This window comes from Castor canadensis, chromosome 12, assembly GCF_047511655.1.
Source record: "Castor canadensis chromosome 12, mCasCan1.hap1v2, whole genome shotgun sequence".
NCBI lineage: Eukaryota > Metazoa > Chordata > Mammalia > Rodentia > Castoridae > Castor > Castor canadensis.
The window spans coordinates 84,766,006-84,787,636 of NC_133397.1; the positions used below are offsets into that span (position 1 = coordinate 84,766,006).

A 21,631-nucleotide genomic window follows, 5' to 3' on the forward strand; every position below is an offset into this window, starting at 1 on the left:
GTAGCAGCCCACAGGATACATAAAATCAAATTACAATGTATCACATCATACTGACTCTAATTCCAGCTGTACCAACTGGCTTGTTCAGAAACAATTTTTTTTAAATAAAGAGGTATTACATAGCTGAGACACAATTCTGCCTTTGCCTGGTCTCTCCACATTCTGCATTCATGGTTCATCATTGTAGTGACTGCACCAATAATCCAGTTGTCAACAGAAATGTGTAGGTTAGGTGAATGAGTTGCTACAGAATAGTAGCTTTTAAAGAAATTTTGTACTTTTACTAGTCCACATAGATGAAAGGAAAAAAAACCAAAACAGTATTATCTTCTCTCTTCCCAAAATGGACACCAAAATTTTTGTATAGGAAAAAAAAAACAAAAAACCTCAAAAAGTCTCAAACTCCCAAAGCAACCCAACTGGGATTTTCCATGAGGTATGACAGGAACGCCACACACTGCGTTTAACAGTGTTGGAGGATGTTCCCTGGGAGTAGAAATAACATTTGCACACGTTACAGAGGCATGTCTGAAACCTTTTATTAAACAGGCAATGCATTGTGGAATGGTTAAGGACACAGATGCCTAGTGGAAAAGTTTAAAAATTATTTTTGGAAACAGTCTATGAATTGATGAACTCTGCTATTTTCCTTCCTCTCCTCCTCAAAGCAGCTACCTTTAGGAAATCTGATTGCTTTATAGCTGCTCTGGAAATGGTGTCCCTGTTTTACCATAAATGTCATGCCTTAGTGGTAAACACAAAAGGAGAAGATAGGGTCCATGTCAAGACAGTGGTCAAAGACCTGGGCTGACTGCAAGTGGCAGACACCGGAGCTCCTGGGATGGCTTCTGTTCTGGTCTTGCAGGGTGACCGATTTACGCATCCCCATTTCCTTTCTGCTTGCTGCCTCTTCTCAGGCTCATTACCAAGGGAATTCTAAAAAGCTCACATTCATACCTCTGGGCATAGGAACCTGTTCCTGGACTTTTTCAATGTTGTTCTTGTCTGGGGCCTTGTGGCCCAGGATTATAGCTGTATGTTTGTCCTCTTTATTTTGCCTGGTTCCTTCCTCTTCTCCAGGTCATAGTAACTTGGTGATAAAATCAATCTGAAGTTTCACAGTCTGTTTGCCATGATTTATTGGCAGTTTTAAAGTTAGTGGTCAGTCAACACAGTGGACATTCTTCATCAGCATGCTGCCAATCTATTTTATGATTTGGGGCATGTCGCTCCAAGCTTGAGATTTCTTTCTGGCAAGTTCCATCCAGGATGGCTGATCTGCACTGGCATAACTTGCTCTCTTTAGCTGATTCAACTCCTTCTCTGTCATCGCTGCAGCCTGAGCTGCTGGAAAGGAGACAAAACAAACAGAAACATGAGACAGGAGTGTGGATTTTCACTTAAGCCTCTAGCATTTCCTTAAATATGTGTCAAGGTCTTAACTCTGTTCCTTTAACATAAAATTCATCAATATGTAAATGTGTAAAGAAGATTTAGGCATAGAATATGTAACTTATGTGACAAAAAGGTTTAAAAGCAGGCTTAAACACTTCTGGCAATGCAGGGAGGCGAGAAACGTTCAGAGTAAAATGGCAGGAACACCAGCGGTAGGTTGTACAACACGTGAATGTGCCTAACACCTACTCAGCTGTCCACTTAGAAATGGTTAGGAAGATAAATTTCTTGTTGTGTGCCTTTTACCACAGTTAAAAAATGAGTAAAATTTAAGACACCTGGGGAGGGAGTGCAGCTCAGTGGTAGATTAGCATGTGTGAAGTCCTGGATTTGATCCCCAGCACCATAAAATAATACTGATACACCCAACCACAGAAATGAATTTCGGAAACACCAGGCTCAGCACAGAAGCTAGATACAGAAGCTTTACGATTCCATTTATAAAAAATGCTCCAAAAAGGCAAATCTTCTAGGCACAGAAAATGCATTAGTGTTTGCCTTGAGCATGGGAATACAGAAGGAGTTGAGGTTTCTTTTCAGTGTGAGGGAAATTTTACATATAGACTGCCATAGGGCGGCACAACTCTGAAGATTCACACTCACTGCAAATACATCTTCACTGAATTGCACACTTAAAATGGGTGAGCTTCATGGTGTGTAAATTATATCTCAATAAAAGCTGTGTAATTATAGTTCAGTAAAAACTGTCACTCAATGTGACAAGTTTAATTCATCGAAACAATCCTAAACTGCAGGAAGAGTCCAGGACCCTGGTTTCACAGTGTTTGGTAATACATGCTGATCTCGTACCCAAGTTTTGATGGGACAGTGAGATTCCTCTTTGCAGCCCCTCCTTGAGACTGAGCTTTGCCCCCTGTCTCTGGGTCACAGCAGGCTTAGCAGGGGTCATCAGAAAAGACTTGCTGCGGACAAAGTCAGCCTGCTTCATGGGTTCCTGTGGGGACACAAGAATGACACACTATCCAGCCACATAGACTCAGACAGGGACAAATACAACCAAAGTGAATGAGCCACAAAGCATCTCTCCAGGATGAACTGGCTGATGGCTCTTTTTGTGTGTCAGCTCACTGATGTTCAGCGTTACACTAGTGCCCATCCCGATTCCAACTCCCATGTGCCCCATGGTTTCTTCCCTGTCCCCATATGCAGCCTCAGCCCCTGAAGCTGGATAGCAGGGACTCCATGTGAAAGTCAAAATGACTTTGGTTTAGAAATAGTTTTATGGCTTTCCTGACACTTGGTATGATTACACATACTGCAAGCTGGTTAACATTTCTAAAGTCCCTCAGCTTGCATGCAGGTCTTCAGGTCTGGGTACAGTTGAAGATTGAAAGGAATGGAAGCAGATCCTACAGCAGACTTAGGCTCCCTTCCCCACACAGCTAAAACTCTTAGGGATTGATCATGGTGGCTACTGGGGGATACAAAAGCTGTGAGTCTTGACCTAAAAGTTGGTAAAACTGCTTTTAGTCCACAGTGCAAAATGGAACCCCAGGTTCTGGCCTTGTAGCCCCAGGTGAGGAAGAAGGGGACCCAGTGGGAAGTCAGTATAGCAGCCTGAGCAGGGCTCTCTGATCATTCCACAATGAACTGAGATGGAGCTGCTGACAGTGTTGCTGTGCGTCTAAGAAGTTATTTTAACCTCCTTCCATTCTTACAGATGCTGAGCTGCGTTGCCTAGGAGGCAGGGAGCAGAGAGCTGTCTCCACTGTCTGAGAGATTCATATGCTCCTCTGCGTTGCTAATAATCAGACACAAGCGGCAGACAGCTCCGCCATGGAGGCAGTAATTTGGCACATCATTGATTTTGCTTCACTGACCCTCAACCACACATCAGTAATCGTCATAGATATGGTCTCTGTGATGCCCACGCAGGTCCTATGGCCAGCACAGAGGTCCCTGCCTCAGCCCAGCCCTGGCCCCACAGAAACACAACGTGTTTGTTCTCAGCACCTGGACTCTCTCGAGTGCCTTGGCTTGCTTTCCTGTTTCCGCCTTCAGGACCCGGGCCCCCGGCCTGTCTTCCTGGTTGGCGGGCTGGTCAGGGGCACCTCGCCGCTTCTGCCGGGCCATGGTGATCCAGGGTGGGGTAGGCTGTCCTTCAGCTCCAGGACCTGTTGCTGCAGGAGGCAGACCCTTTTCTGTGGGTAAAAACACAAGGTTACTCAAGACAGTCCTACTTCCTCCTCTTAAATTTCACCTCTGGCTTCCCCCATACAGAGTATTGCTTCAGCTCAGAGTGATGGGGGCAGGGGAGTAACCTGTGAGCCTCTCTAATGAGATTATTAAATATTCTTCTTTAGGGGACTTTCATTTTTTTTTCCCAAAGATGCTTCAAAGTGATTGTGCTCCTCTGATCTGCCACAAAAAAACCAAAATGACCCTCTAAGGTCAATGTGCATTTTAAAGCCAACTTCCTCCTTTTTTGGAAAGAGATAAAAATATGTACATAGATAAGGTTTCTTTAAAAAAATCTTGTAATTTAGGACCAGAACTCACTGTCCAATTCCCTATTTGCTCTGATGCTATAGACACACTATTGTCCTCTTACCTTAAAAAGTGTGAGCATAACCTTCCCTTTGTGAGAGTGACCTCTTTTACAAGGTCATTTCGTGTTTTACTCCTTGTCCAGAGAACCCAGTGATTGCCTGGCCTGGGAAGGTGCCAGGTGGCTTCATTTCTCATCAACCACTCTCAACAGAACTCCAGAGTTCTCATAACCCCTGTCTCTCTGGATTCATACTTTTTTCCTTAAAAGGTTCCTTTCTGTTCTTCTTCAATCATTTCTTCACATTCTCTGACCAGTGGTGCCTTCTGTGCTCTCCTCTCAGTGTCCCTCTCCCCAAGTGGAGGTGGGGGGGAGGCTGCTACCTCACTGCATTTCCATGAGACAGGGATTTTACTCTGGGTTTGAACTTATTACCTCAGCCAGCAATATACTTAGAACAGTGACAAGACTAAATGTCCAGGGAAGAATTTCCACACCTAGTTTTAAATTAGAGATAGAATGGTTGATTACTGAGTACCAAGGTGGTCTGGGCATGTCTGGCATATTCTTGGCTCCCCACCTCCTCACTTACTCTGGACTCGCCCCTTACCTCAAGGGCACAAGACATTGTGCTGGCAAATTCCTATGCCATACCCTTGGATCATTCTACTGGAGCTAAAAGAAATATTTTAAACATCAGCAGAGACAGTTCTATGAGATGGTGTGTACAGCATGCCTCAGGACTGTGGTTAGAGGAGGCCAGAAGGAGAAGTGGGGGCCAGACTAGGGCTGGACCAGGGATGGGTCCCTGTAGACCAGGCCCAAGGCTGGTGTTGTAGCGGGACTGAGGCAGCTCATCTTTCCTCTCCTAGTTTTCTAATGGGAACTATAGTCTTGAACACAATGAACCTAGGTTGAGCTTAGCAAGAGGTAATTCTTTCCCCCTTTTATCAAGAATGTACTGGAAGAATTCCATTCCAGGCATAGAAGGATCACCTGCTGTGTTATGTGTCTGTGGCAGAGCAATGTTTCCAGCTACACTGTGTGTGTGTGTGTGTGTGTGTGTGTGTGTGTGTATTTCTGTATGTCTACGAACACATGAAGACTCACAGAAGTAGGTAAGCCCTGTAGCTGCACTAGGGAATGGCAGTGTGATAAGGTGTTGTATAACGGCACTGTCACCACGTACTGGACCAGACATATCACCCAGATCTCTCAACAGCCATTTTTTCCTTTTGGTTACTGCCTTCTCCCCATCCCCCTGAGTGCTGGACTTTTCTTGTATTCAGTACTTTCTTCTTTCCCACCTTCTTCTTTGTCAGCAATGCAAATGGGCCAGAAGGGCCCTGATTCTCTGCAGCTCTTTTACAGGGACTTTTCAGAGCCAGCCTCATGGGTAGAGGGAAGCAGGAGTAGAGCATGGGGGTGTAGACACCAGGAGGGATGGAGAAAACCCACTATACCTTTCTAACGTGGTTCAGAGAGGCCTAAGATTCCATCTAGATCCTTTCAACAGGTGAGCTTTTTTGTTTTTTGTTTGCTTTGGTGGGACTGGAGTAACAAGTGAACTTAGAAAGAGGTGGTGGGCTGGACATTTTCCACCATGTTGAGCCTCAGAGAAGTTGTGCCCTTGTCCTAGGTAAGAAAAGGCAGAGCTAGGCCATTCTGCTCTGACATAGGCCCAGGTGACCTTTCTGATCTGTAATCCCAGTCCCTGCACATGGCACCCACAGTGGGATATATTTGATCTTGGGAGGGCAAGAGAAGAGGGATGAAGATAAAAGGCAATGTGTAGGATAAGGTAGCCTTCAGAGTTAAAAGGCCTTATAAGGTGTCAGCTGTAAAGCATGAACATTCAAGATTAAGGATGTACCACAAAATAGCTTCTGAGATTAAGCATGCTTGAAATGTCATTAATCCTAGGATAATGTGAGTTCAACTTAAATAAAATCAGTTGAAAACACCCTTTTGTTTTCCTCTTCCTACTTCAATATATAGATGACCCTAATCTCCTCAGGTTTTGGCTGAAGGCCTCTGACATCTCAGTTTCTCTCCTTTCTGAATGACAAGGGGTTTAAGTTGTTAAGTGTGCTGGGTGTGCAACCAACAGCCCAGGAGCATCTCTTAGACTAGCAGCAATTCCATGTCACTATCTGTGTTATCCTATTTGCTAAAATTCTGAAAGAGACTCATGCCCCACCCACACAGCCACCCCTGAAGGAAGGCAGCAATCTTTCCTGCTGAGGAACAAACATGGACTTATACTTCCGGAAGGTAAGTGCTCTAGGTGTAGGAAGCTGTAGTGCCCACAAAGCTTACCCCAAACAACTTAACTTCATAGAAAAACAGCTTTCGAGCACAGAAAACTATGGTTATTTTGTTCTTTAAGGCTAGGATTCTATCAAATGAGCAGTTGATGAAGTTGCTCTTCTTCAAACTTCTTCCTTCTCCTTAAAACACTCCCCGACTGCAAGGATTTATTTTGAAAAGTATAATGTGCGAGCACTAATTTCCAAGAGAGCCTGTCCTTAGGTTCACTAGGCTGTGGTAATCAGGAGTACTTCCTCCCTGGGGCAGAGCAACAGAACACCTAAGGGCTTGTCCTGGGCCTGCAGGACCAGGTTTAAGGCCCCACGCTAGCAGCGTGCTCAAGGACAAATTCAAGAATCTGTCTGAGACACAATTTCAGTGTAAAATGAGGAAAACGGGGAGAATCTACACCTCTTAATGTGGTCGGAAAGGTTCCATGAAGCCAGGTGTGGTGTGTACAGGAGGCAGAGGAGTGAGGAATCTGAGTTTGAGGCCAGCCTTAGCTATATATGAGACTGTGTCTCAAAACACCAAGGGTGGATGAGTAGCTCATCGGTAGTGAGAAGTTTGCCCAGTGTGCTCAAGACCATTGGCTCAATCCCTAGCACGAAAAAGGAGAAGAGAGAGAGAGAGAGAGAGAGAGAGATGCCATGACTTGAGATACCCAGACCTCCCAGTTGGTTGGGAAGAGTCAATAAATTAAACCTCCAAAATCACTTAGCACAGTATGTGCTTAAGAGCATTAGCAGCTGCCACAACTACTGTTATTTTGTTGTTGCTGTGGTGTTAGTATTTTTTCCCACTTGAGGAAGAATATAGACTTTAGTCAAATCTCACTCTAGACCTGATGGGAGACTGGTGAGCCTTTGAGCCAAGAAACAAGCTCTGGTATGAAACCGTAACAGGTACTGGCTTGTACCCCAGCTTCTTGCTGGGTTAGTCCCTGAGGATATTATCTGTAATGGTTCTGGAAGATTGCATCTGCTGCTGTGTGTATGCTCCAGTAAGGCCGATAAAGGTAGATGCCTTCATACACTGTATGGGGTGGCATGGGCTTGGCAGCCTGTGAGGGCCAGTAGGATCTGAAGAAGGCTGTTTTGCTCTACTGCACTCCTGGCCTGCTACATCATGCAGGAGCCTGGCCCATGACACACCAGTGTGCCCTGGAGTCCTGTCTCTAGAACAGCTTGCTGTTCCTCTGTGTAGACCCTGTGGTTACTGAGACCCGGGATGGTAGCCCAGGTTTTATCCACATTCCCAGGTCACACCCAAGTACTACTTGTAAGATTCCCTCTCACACAGGACTCTAAATACCCTGGGGAAGAGAACCACAAAGTTTCCAGATCCACATGGACATATTGAATGAGTTATTGTTTTCAGAAGATCTAAAATGACCCATTCTAAAAGTTCTCAGCATTGAACCATTTCTAGGAATCTTCAACCACTCCTGCACGAGACAGAAGCATCTCACCACTTCACTTTCACTATTTCATTCAGAAAGACTTTTAGAAGTGACCTGCTGAGGGGCCAGGAAAAAACACTAAAGGTAGATCATACTCCATCTGACACCCAGCACACAGCTGAGTTTGAAAGCTGAGAGCTAGAGTGCCAGACAATGAGCTTCAGGATGTAAACTTCAATGGCTCCCTGATCTTTGGCTGAGAAGTTAAAGCAGATGACCTCCCTCAGGAAACACTCAGCAGGACGGCAGGATTCCTTTGCCTCTCAAAAATTTGGTATATGCTCTTCTCTTTGAATGTGCATTTCCCCCACCAGAAAACAGAAATGTTTATTTTCCTGCACATTAGGATTTGCTCTGACTTCAGAGCATCATTTGACATGTGTGCGCGCGTGCTTACCATGCATTCATGTGTTCCCTAGACTTGTACTGTAGTGCAGGGTGGGGCAGGTCACTGCAGGAGAAAGACACGCCTCTCAATAAATGGTCATTTGGAAATATGTTTTCTAAGTCTATCTGTGACATATTCCAAATTATTCTTTATTAGAATTTTTTTTGATTTGGTTTTTTTTGTGCTGGGGGTTGAATCCAACTCAGAGCAAGCCCTGAGTTCTACCACTGAACTATGCCCCCAGCCCACAATAATCTTTCTTACCAGGATTATTGCTAGAACTGTAACCAAGAAAAGAATCTTTCCCACCGTCACCGTGAGAGCCTAGCGTTAAGCCAACGTCCTTCCACCTCCAGAGCAGAATCAATCTACACCTGAGACTTCCCTTTCTCCACGCATTGGGTTACCAAATTCCCTCAACACCCTGAGTCTCAAAATCTCAATGATCACAGCCAGTGCCAGGAGTCAAACTTGAAAGCTAAAAGCAGGAAAGGTCTCTTTTGCTGGTGATACATTTCCTCTTCTTACTACTACTACTACTACTACTAGCCACAATAAAAAAAATCCTGGTTCTCTGTCATTAAGGAAAAGGAAGGACTTTGCCAGGATTGTTCCTTTCTTTCCTAGTTCCTGCCCCAGCTTCCTTCACCCAGAGGTACAGATGACACAGTCCACAGCTACTTCATGTAGCAAGCTGCACCTGCTCCAGCCAACCCTGCCAGGGAGGAGATGAGAGGCAGTCAGAAGGTGCTTGTGTACAAGAGGTTGGGCAGGCTCTGAGAGAACTTGCTGCCAACCTCAGGATAGCATCCTAATTTTTGTCTGGAGTATAAGCATCACCACCCTGAAGTCCTGTGACACCAGGGGCTGCGTGAGGTGAGCATAAATTAAGGAGGGGGTTCTGCCACAATCAGTGATTCCGTCTCAGCGTGTCTATGGCTGAAGCCAAAGGCTTTCTAGCTCTTGAAACAGCAATTTTTAGAGAGTGTCTCTCCTTTCATAAAATTTCTTCCTTGTTTATAAAAGTGTACATGTACACTGTACACATTCAGAAAGCAGGTAAGAGTATACAGGAGAAAGTAAAAAAGCTTCCCACAGTCAACGACCCAAGGGAGCTGTGTTAAAACTTGGGCATCCCCCTTCCAATCTTTCTCTGTTATGCTGTTACCTAAACATGCATATCCACAGCGCATTCCCAGGTTTTTAATACACTCTCTGAGGAAGAAGACTGAGTTTGCTCAGTAGGATTTCTGAGCTAAAGTGGATGCATCATCTCACAAGTAGATGAAGCCAGGACAGTTCCTTGGTGCTTCAATACACAGAGAACAGTCCTGACTGTCTGCCTTTCAGGTCTTCGGTCACCACTCTGCTTTATGTGGTGGGAATGGGATACGCAGACAAGTGCTGGAGGACATCTAGAGACCTAGGTCTTAGGGACCCATGGAGCTTCAGGCTCCCTGCATGAAGAATTTCAGCTTTTTTTTTTTCAAAGCATTTATTGATCATTTGTCTGTTCTGGCTTACACAGACTGTCCTGGTTAGTACACACACGTGAGGTTTCTACTGGGGCTCTCTATCAGTTCTGTCTAGGAGCCAGAGTGGAAGATCTGACCACAAGACTCCAGCTTGTAGTACTCATCTGAAACTTTATCTTAAAATTCTGAGCATTTTGAAAGTGAGCAAGAGCTTTTCACAAAGCAAGTTCCCATTTTTTTTTAACCCAGGCCCTTGCACATGTGAGGCAAGTACTCTACCAATAAGCTACACCCCCAGCTGGAATTTACTTCTCTACAAACCCACTGTAGAGCCTCGTGGCAAACCAGAGCTCTCAGGAAGGAGAACTACCATGTCTGCAGCCCCTTTTCCAGCCATGCACTGAGGTCACCAAGGTCAAACTGTTCCTACTTTGCTTCTTCCACCCAAGTCAGGACACACGGCAGGGGCTCCCTGCCTGGCTCTTCTGCTTCCCCAGCCTCAGGCTTCCTACAGTTTTAATTTCCAGTCACGATGGATCCTTTCTCTTTGTGTAGTGGTTGGTCTCTATGAAGTGCCTTATGCTCGCTCATGTGCACAGTTAAACCTCTGCAGTGGCTAGTAGCACATGGTGGTTGGCAAGGAATCCAGCCTGGGTGAGGAGGCCCATGGAGCCGGGTTTCCCAGGGTAGCATTCAGGAGAGCCTGACAGTGTGGCACATTCGTCATGAAGCAGTGGCCAGTCCTTGTACTGGGACAGGAATTTCTATCTTTTCCTAAATGGGGACATTGTGGTCTGCTTTGTTTGTTGCTTTAGTCCCAACTCTGTTCTTAGGGCTCTGTTGCTCATAGGTAAAATTTGCTGAAAAGGTATTTATAAAGAAAAGCCAACACAAGAATCACATGTGGATTTGAATGTGTGGGACAAGGCCAGGAGCCTGATCGTCACATGGATATTTATGGGGGGCACCCCAGGGACAGATGCTTTGTTAGGCTTTTGCCGACTTCAGGTGCAGCTGCCAACACTTAGTGCCCATTCTAACCCTTGCAACTCAGTGGAGAACCCTGGGAGCCAAGACGAGCTGTCAACGAGGAGATGGATCAACTGCCACCACCCGTGCAACTAAAGCCAGCCAGTATGATACAAGATGATAAAGAATGATTGCAAGTTCAACTCTGAGCCCAGAGACAGTTGGTCTCCCTGACCTGCTAGGGATATAACCGGGATCTTATAAGGACTCAGGAATGGAAAAGGCACTGTTAATTTGAAAATAACTTTGAGCTACAACAGAAGAATGGTAAAAAAAGTAGGAAAACTATTGTATTACATGGTACCCTCTCCCTACAATTTAAAATGTACACAAACACCTCATCATTGATTCCTTGCCCCTCTCCACCTAAGAACCTCCAGGAACAGCTGGAATTCCATGAACAACTGTCTTATGAAGCCAAGAAAGAATGAGTATCCAATTCTAGGGGTCCCTTGTCTCTGGAGCTCAGATTTCTTTTCCTCAATTATGCAACTGGGCCTTCCCTCAGCAAGCACCAAAGAAATGTTAATAGCTAAGCTATATTTGGTCTTGATTTTTTTGAGCAGTATTTTGTTAGTCAGCTTTCTGTCACTGTGACAAAATGCCTGAGATAATCAACTTAAATGGAGGAAAGGTTTACTTTGGTTCACAGTTTCATACAGGCTATGGTCTCCTGGCCCTGTTGCTTTGGGCTTATGGCAGCACAGTATATCACGGAGAAGTGCATGGCAGAGGAGGCCTGTTCAACTCACGGCATAGAAAGCAAAAGAGATACAGGAAGGGACCAGGGTCCCAGGATTTCCTTCAAGGGTATACCCCTGATAACCTCACTTCCTTCCATGAGGCCCTGTCTCCTAGAGGTTCTACTACCTCCCAGTAGTGACAAAGGCTGAGGATCCAGTCTTTAACACACGAGCTGCCAGGGGACATTCGAGATCTAAGCTATAGCAAGAATCATATTCATAATGACCTTCACAACCCTCCTCATAATGTAAGGGTACTTCCAATCCTCATTTTAGATACGTGAACAGTCTGTAACAAAGCTGGGATGTGAACACAGACCATGCAATCTTTGACTTTCATTCACTCTATCATGTGCCATTACATACCAAGGGGTATGGTCCCCCAACTTTCTGATATGCCCACTCCCTTCCCATGGAACTTAACTCATTGAGGGACAAACTAGAGTTACTCAGCTTTGGCACTACTGACATTTTGGGCTGAGTAATTCTTTGTCCTGAGGGGCTGTCCTGTGCATTGGAGACATTCACCATCTTTCTATCTACTAGATGTTGGCAGTATTTCCCCACCTCTATCCTTGTTGTGACAGTCAGCTGGGGGACAAAATCTCCCCCAGTTGAGAACCACTACAGATGGTTTAATAGCGCAGAGCATGAGCCACTGGGTCCACCTGTGTTCTCAAACTCTCCTCCACAGTTCACTGTGTGTCTTCCGTCAATTTCTTTCACCTAAGGTTCCCACTTAGTATGCAGGATTATTGTTGGAAATTAGTATGCAAAGCACTTGGTATATGTTAGCTATGATTGTCATTCTTTGCTCATTTCCTGAGTTTGCATAAATGGCGAGTAAGTCCACCACAGACACCAAGTTTGGGAAGCAGATGAGAAAGGAAGGAGATATGCAGCAGAAAGGTAAAGTATCGTGCTGCTTGACACCCAAGACATTTTTGAGAGGAGCACAACTCTTATAGGTTCTCAGTTCTCATAAAGATGCTATTTGCTAATGAAAGCCCTGAAGCAGCACATTATCTACATCAATGATGTCTAACAGGACTTTCTGTGACAACAGAAGTATTCTCTGTGCTGTGGGCTAGTTCCATGTGGCTCCTGAACCCTGACAATGCGGGTGGTGCATCTGAGGAACGGAGTGCTTAATTTCAATCCAGTGAAATTCACACTTAAACAGCCAAGTGCAGCTAGTGGCTTCGTGATGGAGAATGCACAATTGGATCTTTGTCGCTAAGTGTGGTCCTTGGGCCAGCAGTGTTGTCATAGGTCAGATCTCCTGAATCAGAAGCACCATCTTAAGTAATTTTAAGTTCGTGAAGTGCTGCCCCAAGTGCATTACCTTTCTTGTCACTATGACAAAATACCTGAGGAAGGATTTTTTGGGTCATGGTATCAAAGGTGCCTACCCAACATAATATGACAGAGGAGGCCCCTCACCTCATGGCAGACAGGAAGTAGAGAATGAGGAAGGCACAGGGGACCAGGTGTAACCTTCAGAGGCATGCTCTCAGTGACCCACTTCCTTCAGCTGGGCCCCATTTCCTAAAGTTTCCACTACCTCCCAAAACAGAACCATGAAGTGGGGACCAAGCATTGAACACACGAGCTGTGGAGGACATTTCAGATTCAAACCGTAACACCATGAACAGGGGTTCTCAATGCCGGCCACACAATAAAGTCACCTGGGGAGCCTTTAACACACCCATTGACTGGTACTCACCTGGACCAGTCAATCAGAACCTGTAGGGGTGGGCTCCAAGAAGACTCTGATTTACAGCCAGCAGTTTGCTAATCTTAGCACTGCTCGGCAGGTGCCCTCATCCTGGGAACCCAGGATGGGAGGGCCCATGGTGTCTCCTTTCTGGCTGATGAGAAGTAGCTGGCTGACCAGGCATCTTGACCTCTGTCTGCAGACCCTGGTGACCCCTTCTATAAATCAGTGGGTACCTCTGCCATAAGGCTGTCCAGTCTCAGGGCTGCACACTGGGAACCAACACAGTCTCTGCCTCTGGTCTCACTTCTTGCCATTCTCTGGTTTTCAGGCCCCTCTATCTGCAGTCCTGATCAGAAGGACCCGAGACATTTGCCCACTTGTGATGAAGATACAACATTCTCTTCTTCAAACCTATTTCTCTCCTAAGCCTTGGGGTTAAGTGAACAGGAGGCTCTAGCCCCTTGCACAGGGTTCATGACCGCCCTGGAGAAAGGTCTGAATGAAGCAGTCCTTGTGAAGTGACACCCGACAAATGGTGGGTGGCAATGCCCTCTTCCCTCTCAGAGGTGGGGTCCCTCCTTCCCAAGATTCCAGTTTCTTCCCCAAACTTCTCAGGTCCCAACAGTTCTTGTGGAATCACTTTGGCTGTAACCAGCTTTAATTCGGTAATTAGAACGCATAGTCTCTGAGCAGAGTATGGTTAAGTTCTCTGTCTCCTGAAGGCAGGATGTCTGAGCTGGGAGGGAACTTTGTTCTCAAGGAAAAGGAAGAATTGACTCTAGAAGATTCCTGCCCACCACTGGGCCTCTCTGGCTATGACTTCTTGGTATTCCCTTGTCTCTTGTGGCCCATCAAGCAGGGCTGTGGGAGCATAGGCAGCTCACATGAAAGCCTGGTCTTCCCGATGGCCTGAGTCCTGCATCAATCCTCCCCATTCCCCAACTGAAGGGTACACCTGTCCAGCATCCCTAGAAGTTTCTTGGGTGTTCCCCTAGGAGACTTGAGTTGACAGAGGATCCCTCCAATCCCACCCCAAGCTGGGGACTCACAGAGACACAGCTGTGCTCTCCAGAGAAAGTGTCCTGCAAGTCCCCTTCATTCCTCGCTGCTCAGGGTGGGGTGGTGAATAGTCCTCACTCACCAGATGCTACACACACACACACACACACACACACACACACACACACAAGCGTTCTGCTATCTTCTCTCTCTGTACTGGCACCTTATTCAGTACAGGGAGAGGGAAGATCCTGTTCACACGACATTCTATGTAGCTGAGATGCAAGAACCATGTGCTCCCCAGGAATTATGGATGAAAGGGTGTCACATGTTTGGACAGAATGCTTTTGCTGCTGCGTGGACCTGTATTATTATGATTACCTCATTTTACACAGGAGGAGGTAAGGCTCAGGGTTAGGAAACAACAGGATCCCCCACTCTTGAGGGGTACTTAGAGTAAAACCCCTAAGTCCATGCTCCTCAGTCTCACCTCCAGCCCTGACACTAAGTCATGCTGGCTCATGGGCTGAGGACCACCCACTGGAGCCAGAAGCCCAGGCAGGGGTGCTCAACAGAGGAACCCCCCCAGCTGTTCTCAAGGCTGAGGTGTGCATGCTCCACACTGGAGAAGTCAGGGGCAGTGAAGGGCAGTAGATGGACGCAGAGCAACAGACTTGCTGACTCTGGCCACAGTCTAAAGGGCCTTAGCCAGGAGTATGAATTTTACTCCACTTGTGATGAGAAGGCACTGAGGAGTTTTGAAGAGTGCCGCTCCATGGTTAAATCCCATGACATGGAAGAAGAGTTAGAGTGAGGTCAGGTTAAAAAAAATGAGGGCCGGCTGGGTACATTCTATAGTTCCAGCTACCCTGGAGGCATTGGTAGGAGGATCACAGTCTGAGGCTGGCCCCTGGCAAAAATGTGAGATGCTTATCTGAAAGATGACTAAAGCAAAAAAGAGCGAGTGACATGGCTCAAGTGGTAGAGTACCAGCCTAGCAAGCTGAGTTCAAACCCCAGTACTACAAAAAGAAAAAAAAAAAAAAAAAGTGAGGGCTGGTGTAGGATGGGGGAGAGAAAGGTGCTTCCTGTTAGGGTGATCAGAACTTGCTGACCAAGTTGCACATGACTGACTTTTTTCTTCTACCAGAACCAGTGTGGGGGATAGTGACCGACCTCACCTAGTGCCGAGGAGGGGAAGGGGGTGGAGAAACAGTCCTCACTGCACTGGAAGAAGCGAAGACCAGGGCTGCCTTTACGCAGGGTACCGTGGAGCTGAACACGCCCACTTTGAGGAATCAATTCTAAAGAACAAATAGATGAATACAGAGATAAAATGCGCCAGAATGGCAGCCACAGCACAGTGAGCACGAGGAGAAAGAACTCAAGTACAATGCCCTTGGGAGGGCAATAGTTAATAAAGTATGGTATATGGACCAGGCAGCACTTAAAAAGAAGGAGGTCAAGCAACCTGTGCTAAGCACAGCCCATGCTTTATTGTGGATTGAAAATACCAAGTGTCAAGTCAATGTGGCTGGCGTTTTTGTGCTAAAGACAAAGGATTCTGTGCCTGTGTTGGTTAAGTCTGCAGGGCCACAACTGCAATGCATGTGGGAAGGTGCTGAGATGATCCCTTTGTGGTGGTTCCTTCTGTGGGCGGGGTTGGAGAAGCTCAGAAAGGGATACAGAGGAGGCCACTATCTCTTTTTTGTGTATTTTAAAATAATTTAAAATTTTACACACAGTAAAATTCACCTTTGTTGTAAAGTTCCATGGGTTTTATTTCATGCTTAGAATCTGTGATAACTGTCTTGCACATGGTAGTGTCACTACCCTAATGAATTATTTTCCCCTACCCTTTTGTAGACAGACCCTTCCTCTACCTCCAACTCCCAACATTTACTGATTTATTCTTGGTATCTACATTTCTGCCTCTTCCAGATTTCATATAAATGGAATAATTCAGCTTATAATCTTTTAATACTGGCTCATTTCACAGAGCATATGCTTTTAAGATTCATTCATGTTATGTGTGTTGAGACTTCATTCCTTTTTCTTGCCAAGTAGTATTCCATTACATGGATATACCATTAGTTAGCCATTCACCAGATGAAGAATATTTGGATTGTTTCTACTTTGGGGTGATTATGAAGAATGCTGCTGTACTTGGGGATATACACAAAAGAATGTGACACAGGTTACTCCAGAGGCACTTGTACACCCATGTTTATTACAGCACTATTCACAATAGCCAAGTTATGGAAACAGCCAAGATGCCCCACTACTGATGAATGGATCAAGAAAATGTGGTATCTATACACAATGGAATTTTATGCAGCCATGAAGAAGAAGGAAATGTTATCATTCGCTGGTAAATGGATGGAATTGGAGAACATCATTCTGAGTGAGGTTAGCCTGGCTCAAAAGACCAAAAATCGTATGTTCTCCCTCATATGTGGACATAAGATCAAGGGCAAACACAACAAGGGGATTGGACTTTGAGCACATGATAAAGCAAACACACACTTGGGAGGTATGAGAATAGGTAAGACACCTAAAAAACTAGATAGCATTTGTTGCCCTCAACGCAGAGAAACTAAAGCAGATACTTTAAAGCAACTGAGGCCAAAAGAAGAAGGAGACCAGGAACTAGAGAAAAGGTTAGATCAAGAAGAAATAACCTAGAAGGTAACACACACGCACAGGAAATCAATGCGAGTCAACTCCCTGTATAGCTATCCTTATCTCAACCAGCAAAAACCCTTGTTCCTTCCTATTATTGCTTATACTCTCTCTACAACAAAATTAGAGATAAGGGCAAAATAGTTTCTGCCAGGTAGCGAGGTGGTGGGGGGAGAGGGAGGGGATGGGAAGGGTAAGAGGGGGGGAGAAAGGGGTGGGGGGAGAAGGGGGGAGAAATGACCCAAACATTGTATGCACATATAAATAAAAGAAAAAATAAATTAAAAAAAAAAGAATGCTGCTGTAAACACTCATTTATGGATTTTGTGTGACTAAGTTTTTTCATGTTTCTAGGATAAACATCTACATTGGGATTTCTGGGTCACAAGGTACTTGGATTTTTAATTTTATAAGAAACTGAATTGCTTTCCAAAGTGAGACCATACCATTTTGCCCTTTCACCAGCAATACAGAAAGAGAAACCTAATAGAATCAGAGTTCCACTCGCTCCCCATCCTCGCCAGCACATGGTATTATTGATATTTTTAAAAATTTTCACAGCGCTGGAGATGGAGCTCAGGGCCTGTGCATGCTAGGCAAGCGCTCTGCCAGAGTTCCATCCTCATGCAATTACTGATGTGTTCAGGCCGTTTTTATGTTTGGAATGGTATCTTGTTACAGTTTTGTTTCCCTAACAGCAAGTGACACTGGATACCTTTTCTCGTTCATGTTTTTCCCCATTTTCTAATGAGTTGCTGTGTTTACTCACTACAGAGCTTTTTTTTTTTTTTTTTTGGCAGTATTGGGGTTTGAACTCAGGGCCTACACCTTGAACCATTTCACCAGCCTTTTTTTTGTGATGGGTGTTTTTAAGATAAGGTCTCGTGAACTATGTGCCTAGGCTGGCTTTGAACTGAGATCTTCCTGATCTCTGCCTCCTGAGTAGCTAGGATTACAGGTGTGAGCCACTAGTGCCTGGCTCAAGAGCTTTAAGTATACTTTATATATTCTAGGTTCTAGTCCTTGACTAGATATGGGATCTGCACATATTTTTTGCAGTGAGTTATCTACCTTCTCATTCTCTTAATTAGATCTTTTGCTGAGCCATAGTTTTCCATTTTAATCAAGCCCAGTTTATCAAATTTTACTTCTAGGGGTCATGCTTTAATATCAGGTCTAAGAACCTTAAGTCCCAAACATTTTCACCAAAAAGTTTCATAGTTTTCATTTTGAAGTTAAATCCCTGACCCTTTTGAGTTAATTTTCATATATGATGTAGATGGCAAGGTTCATATTTTGCCTCAGAGTTTCTACTCCCCAGAACTACTTGGTTGTGATGTACAATTTGATAGTATTTTGATAGTGATGTCTGCATCTAAATTAATGAAGGATATTAACCTACGGTTCTCTGTACTTGTCTTTAATTCTGGTGTCACAGTCATGCTGGCCTCATAAAATGAGTTAGGAAGTTTCTCTTATTTTTGCATGAGTTTGTATTCATTGGTATTAGCTCTTTCTTAAATGTTTGGTAGAAATTGCCAGTGAAATCACGTGGGCCTGGAGTTTTCTTTTCTGGAAGGTTTTAAAATAAAGAGCTGACGTTTTAAACAGATATAGAAGTATTTGGTTTATCTGCAAGTTTGATAGTTTGTGTCTGTTAAGAAATTGACTTTTTCTTCTCATCTGTCAAATGATGCATATAATTGTTCAGGATATTCACATTATCATTTTTTATGTCTGGGATCAAAAGTGATACTCCCTGATGTTGGTAACTTGTGTTATTTTTTTCAGTCAGTTTGGCTTAGAGATTTATAAATTTTATTGGCTATTTTGAAGAACCATCTTTGGGTGTCACTTTTCCCCATCATCTTCATCCTCATTAATGTTTGTTCTTGTCGTTATAGTAATCTTTCCTTCTTGCTTTGGATTTAGTTTACTCTTCCTTTCTTCTAGACCCCTAAAGAGGAAGCTTAGATCATTGCTTTGCAATCTTTCTTTTTTCTGGTACAATGATTTAATGCTATAAATTTCCTCAAGTGCCATTTCATTTGCATCTCACAAATTTGGATAAGTTGTGGCTTCATTTTGATTCAGTGTTCTAATGTATCTTGAAACTTCCTTTTTGGCCAATGGATTATTTAGTGGTATAGTGCTTAATTGCAAGTATTTAGTGATTTTTCAGATATTTTTCCATATATTATTGAATTCTTGTTTAATTTGCTATGGGCAAAGAACAAAAGTTAAATAATCTCAAATCTTTTATATTTAGTAAGAGTTGCTTAGTGACCAAGAATATGGTACCACTTCATGCACTTATAAGGAATGTGTATTCAGCTGTGGTTGGTAGAATGTTCTATAAATATTAAGTTGGTTGATGATATTACTCAAGATGTCTATAAACTTCCCAATTTTCTGTCTGCTACTTTTCTTAACTACAGAGAGAGGAACACTAAAGTTTCTATGTACCACCAGAGGTTTGTCTGTTTCTCCTTTCAGTTCTAACAGTTTTTGTTTTGTGTATTTTAATGCTTTGTTGTTAAGATACACATTTAGGATTGTTACATATTCTTGGCAAACTGACCATTATCAATTCACAAATATGACGGAAATTATCATTAGATAATATAAAAGTTTATTTCTTAATAATTGTCCCTTTTCTGGAGTCTTTGTATTATATTAACATAGTCACTCTAGCCTTTCTAGTTCTAAAATTTATAGTTTACATAACTTCTGTTTCTTTGCAGCTTCTAGTTCTTTCAAGAGTCCTCACTCTTTTTCCTTGAGTTTTTTTTTTTTTTCTTGCTGGTACTGGGGTTTGAACTTAGGGCCTCATGTTGGCTAGACAGATGTTTTGCCACTGGAAGCCATACCTCTTACCTTGGGCTAGCCTCAAACTGTGAACTTCCCTATCTTTGCCTTCTGAGCAGCTGGGATTATAGACTTGTACCACCATGCCTGGCTCCTTGAGAATTTCTTTTTAGGTTTCCCTGGTTCTTTCTATGTTGAATAACTTTGGTTTGTATTAAGACAGGGTCTTCCAATATCATCCAGACTGGCCTCAAACTTGTAGTTCTCCTGCCTGGATATGTCTTGTAATGAGCACAGCAAAACCTCTGAGGAATCTAACAAGACTAACAATACTCCTCAAGGTTTTGCTGTGCCCATTTTAGTCAGTTTCATGCAAATTAGCCTAAGACTTCTGACACAGATTTTGAGGATCACTGGCTCACAATTTTCCAAATTTAAAGCTTCCAGTACCCCACAGCAGGAAAACCAGGGTTTGGTCCCTCTGCAAGCAGTGCACTCTATGACTCGGACTAACTCAGCTCTGCCCCACAAGGGACACCATTACCACTGGCACCAGGGCAGGAGGTTCCAGCTTGCTGCTGGCTTTTGCCTGGCATGGAACTGGAGAGAGAACTCCACCCTGCAGGGGTGCTTGCTGCCTGTGGCAGGTGCTCACCTGCAGTAGGGCCAGGATCATTGAGCCCTATATTGCAGGGGTGGCTGGTGGTGGACAGTTGCAGAAGCAGGGCTGGGAAGAGGCCCAGAAGCCCATGCCTGTCAGGGTTGTTGGTGCCACCAGAGGCAGGGTAGGCAGGTGCCACACACATGCTGCCCAGTCATCGCTAGGGTCCTATCTCCCTCCCCAGTCCAGCAGTTCCTATTCTCTTCAGGTCCTATGAATTCACTTTTTGCATTTTGTCTGGGTTTCAAATTGTAACAGTGGGAAAGAAGGGGTGATGTGTGTTTACTCTGTCTTGGTCTGAACTGCAAGTCCCTTTTTATGTATGTTTAAATTGTGTGTGTGTTGCCTGGGATCAAACCCAGGGCCTTCACATGCTGGGCAAGCACTCCACCACTGAGCTATATACTCCCAGATCCACTATCTATATTTTTAAGCAGTGGAATTACAAGGTGATTTTCCTGGCATTTTTTTGGTTTTCAGTATTGTTCCTATAATAGTATTTTAATGACAGGTTTCTGGCTTAAGTGTCTGGATGGATGGGGAACTGATGATGAGAGAGAACTGGGGTGGGGTGGAGGCAGCATTTGAATGTTGAGGCATCACATGAGGGGTGCCTATCAGATGGCTAGGTGGTGACTTGCTGTGGCGAGGGAATCAAGGGAAGTGGTGCATTTGGGACACAGTTGGCAATCCATGGCATATCTTGTGTGAGAGGAACTGAGAAAGGTTGCTGTGCTGGGAGGCTCACAGGCTAAGAAGACACACAGGAATCAAAGAGTGCAGGAAAGGTAGGAAAACAGAGGTCAGAGGACTGACAACACTCACTCAGGAAGGGAAGGATAAAATTAAAAAGAAATGCAGGTGTGATCAAAGTTGGTTTTCTTTCATAATTCAAGATATATGATGGGTATTTCTCCATAAGAATTGATCTAGGCACAGTGTTTCACACCTGTAGTCCCAGGTACTTGCTTGGGAGGTTGAGGCTGGAGGAGCATTTGAGATCAGGAGTTTAAGGCCATTCTGAACAACATAGCAAGACCCTGTCCCTCCCCCCACCACCAAAAAAATGAAGTCAGGAGCTCAGAGAGCCATCTACGCTCCCATGTTCACTGCAGCACTATTCGTAACAGCCAAGCTGTGGAAACAACCTAATGTCCTAATGGATAAAGAAGTGTGGCATATGTGTACAATGCACCATTATTCGGCTTCAAAGAGGGAGGAAATTCTGCCATGTGCAGCCACTTGGATAAGCCTCGAGGACGTTATGCTAAGTGAACTAAGCCAGTCATAGAAAGACAAATACCACATGATCCCACTCAAGTGGAATCCCAAAGAGTCAAATTCACAGAATCAAAACATGGAATAGTGGTTGCTAAGGCTGGGGTGGAAGA

The 21,631-nt window shown here is 44.4% G+C and overlaps 1 protein-coding gene across 7 annotated transcripts in view; it reads right to left on the reverse strand.

Annotated features, from left to right (window-relative positions):
• Positions 1 to 523: 523 nt before the first annotated feature.
• The window catches only part of Cracdl (CRACD like), a 131,169-nt gene continuing 110,061 nt past the window's right edge, over positions 524 to 21,631 (reverse strand). For 5 of the 7 annotated variants that reach the window (XM_074050335.1, XM_074050334.1, XM_074050333.1 and 2 more), the window contains exons 8-10: positions 3,430 to 3,617; positions 2,266 to 2,410; positions 524 to 1,347 (exon numbers count right to left, since the gene is read on the reverse strand). In XM_074050335.1, coding sequence (XP_073906436.1) covers positions 1,205 to 1,347; positions 2,266 to 2,410; positions 3,430 to 3,617 — 476 coding nt within the window. In that variant the 3' untranslated portion in view covers positions 524 to 1,204. The remainder of the gene's footprint in view (positions 1,348 to 2,265; positions 2,411 to 3,429; positions 3,618 to 21,631) is intronic. The other 2 variants (XM_074050332.1, XM_074050337.1) reach the window with 2 other exon arrangements.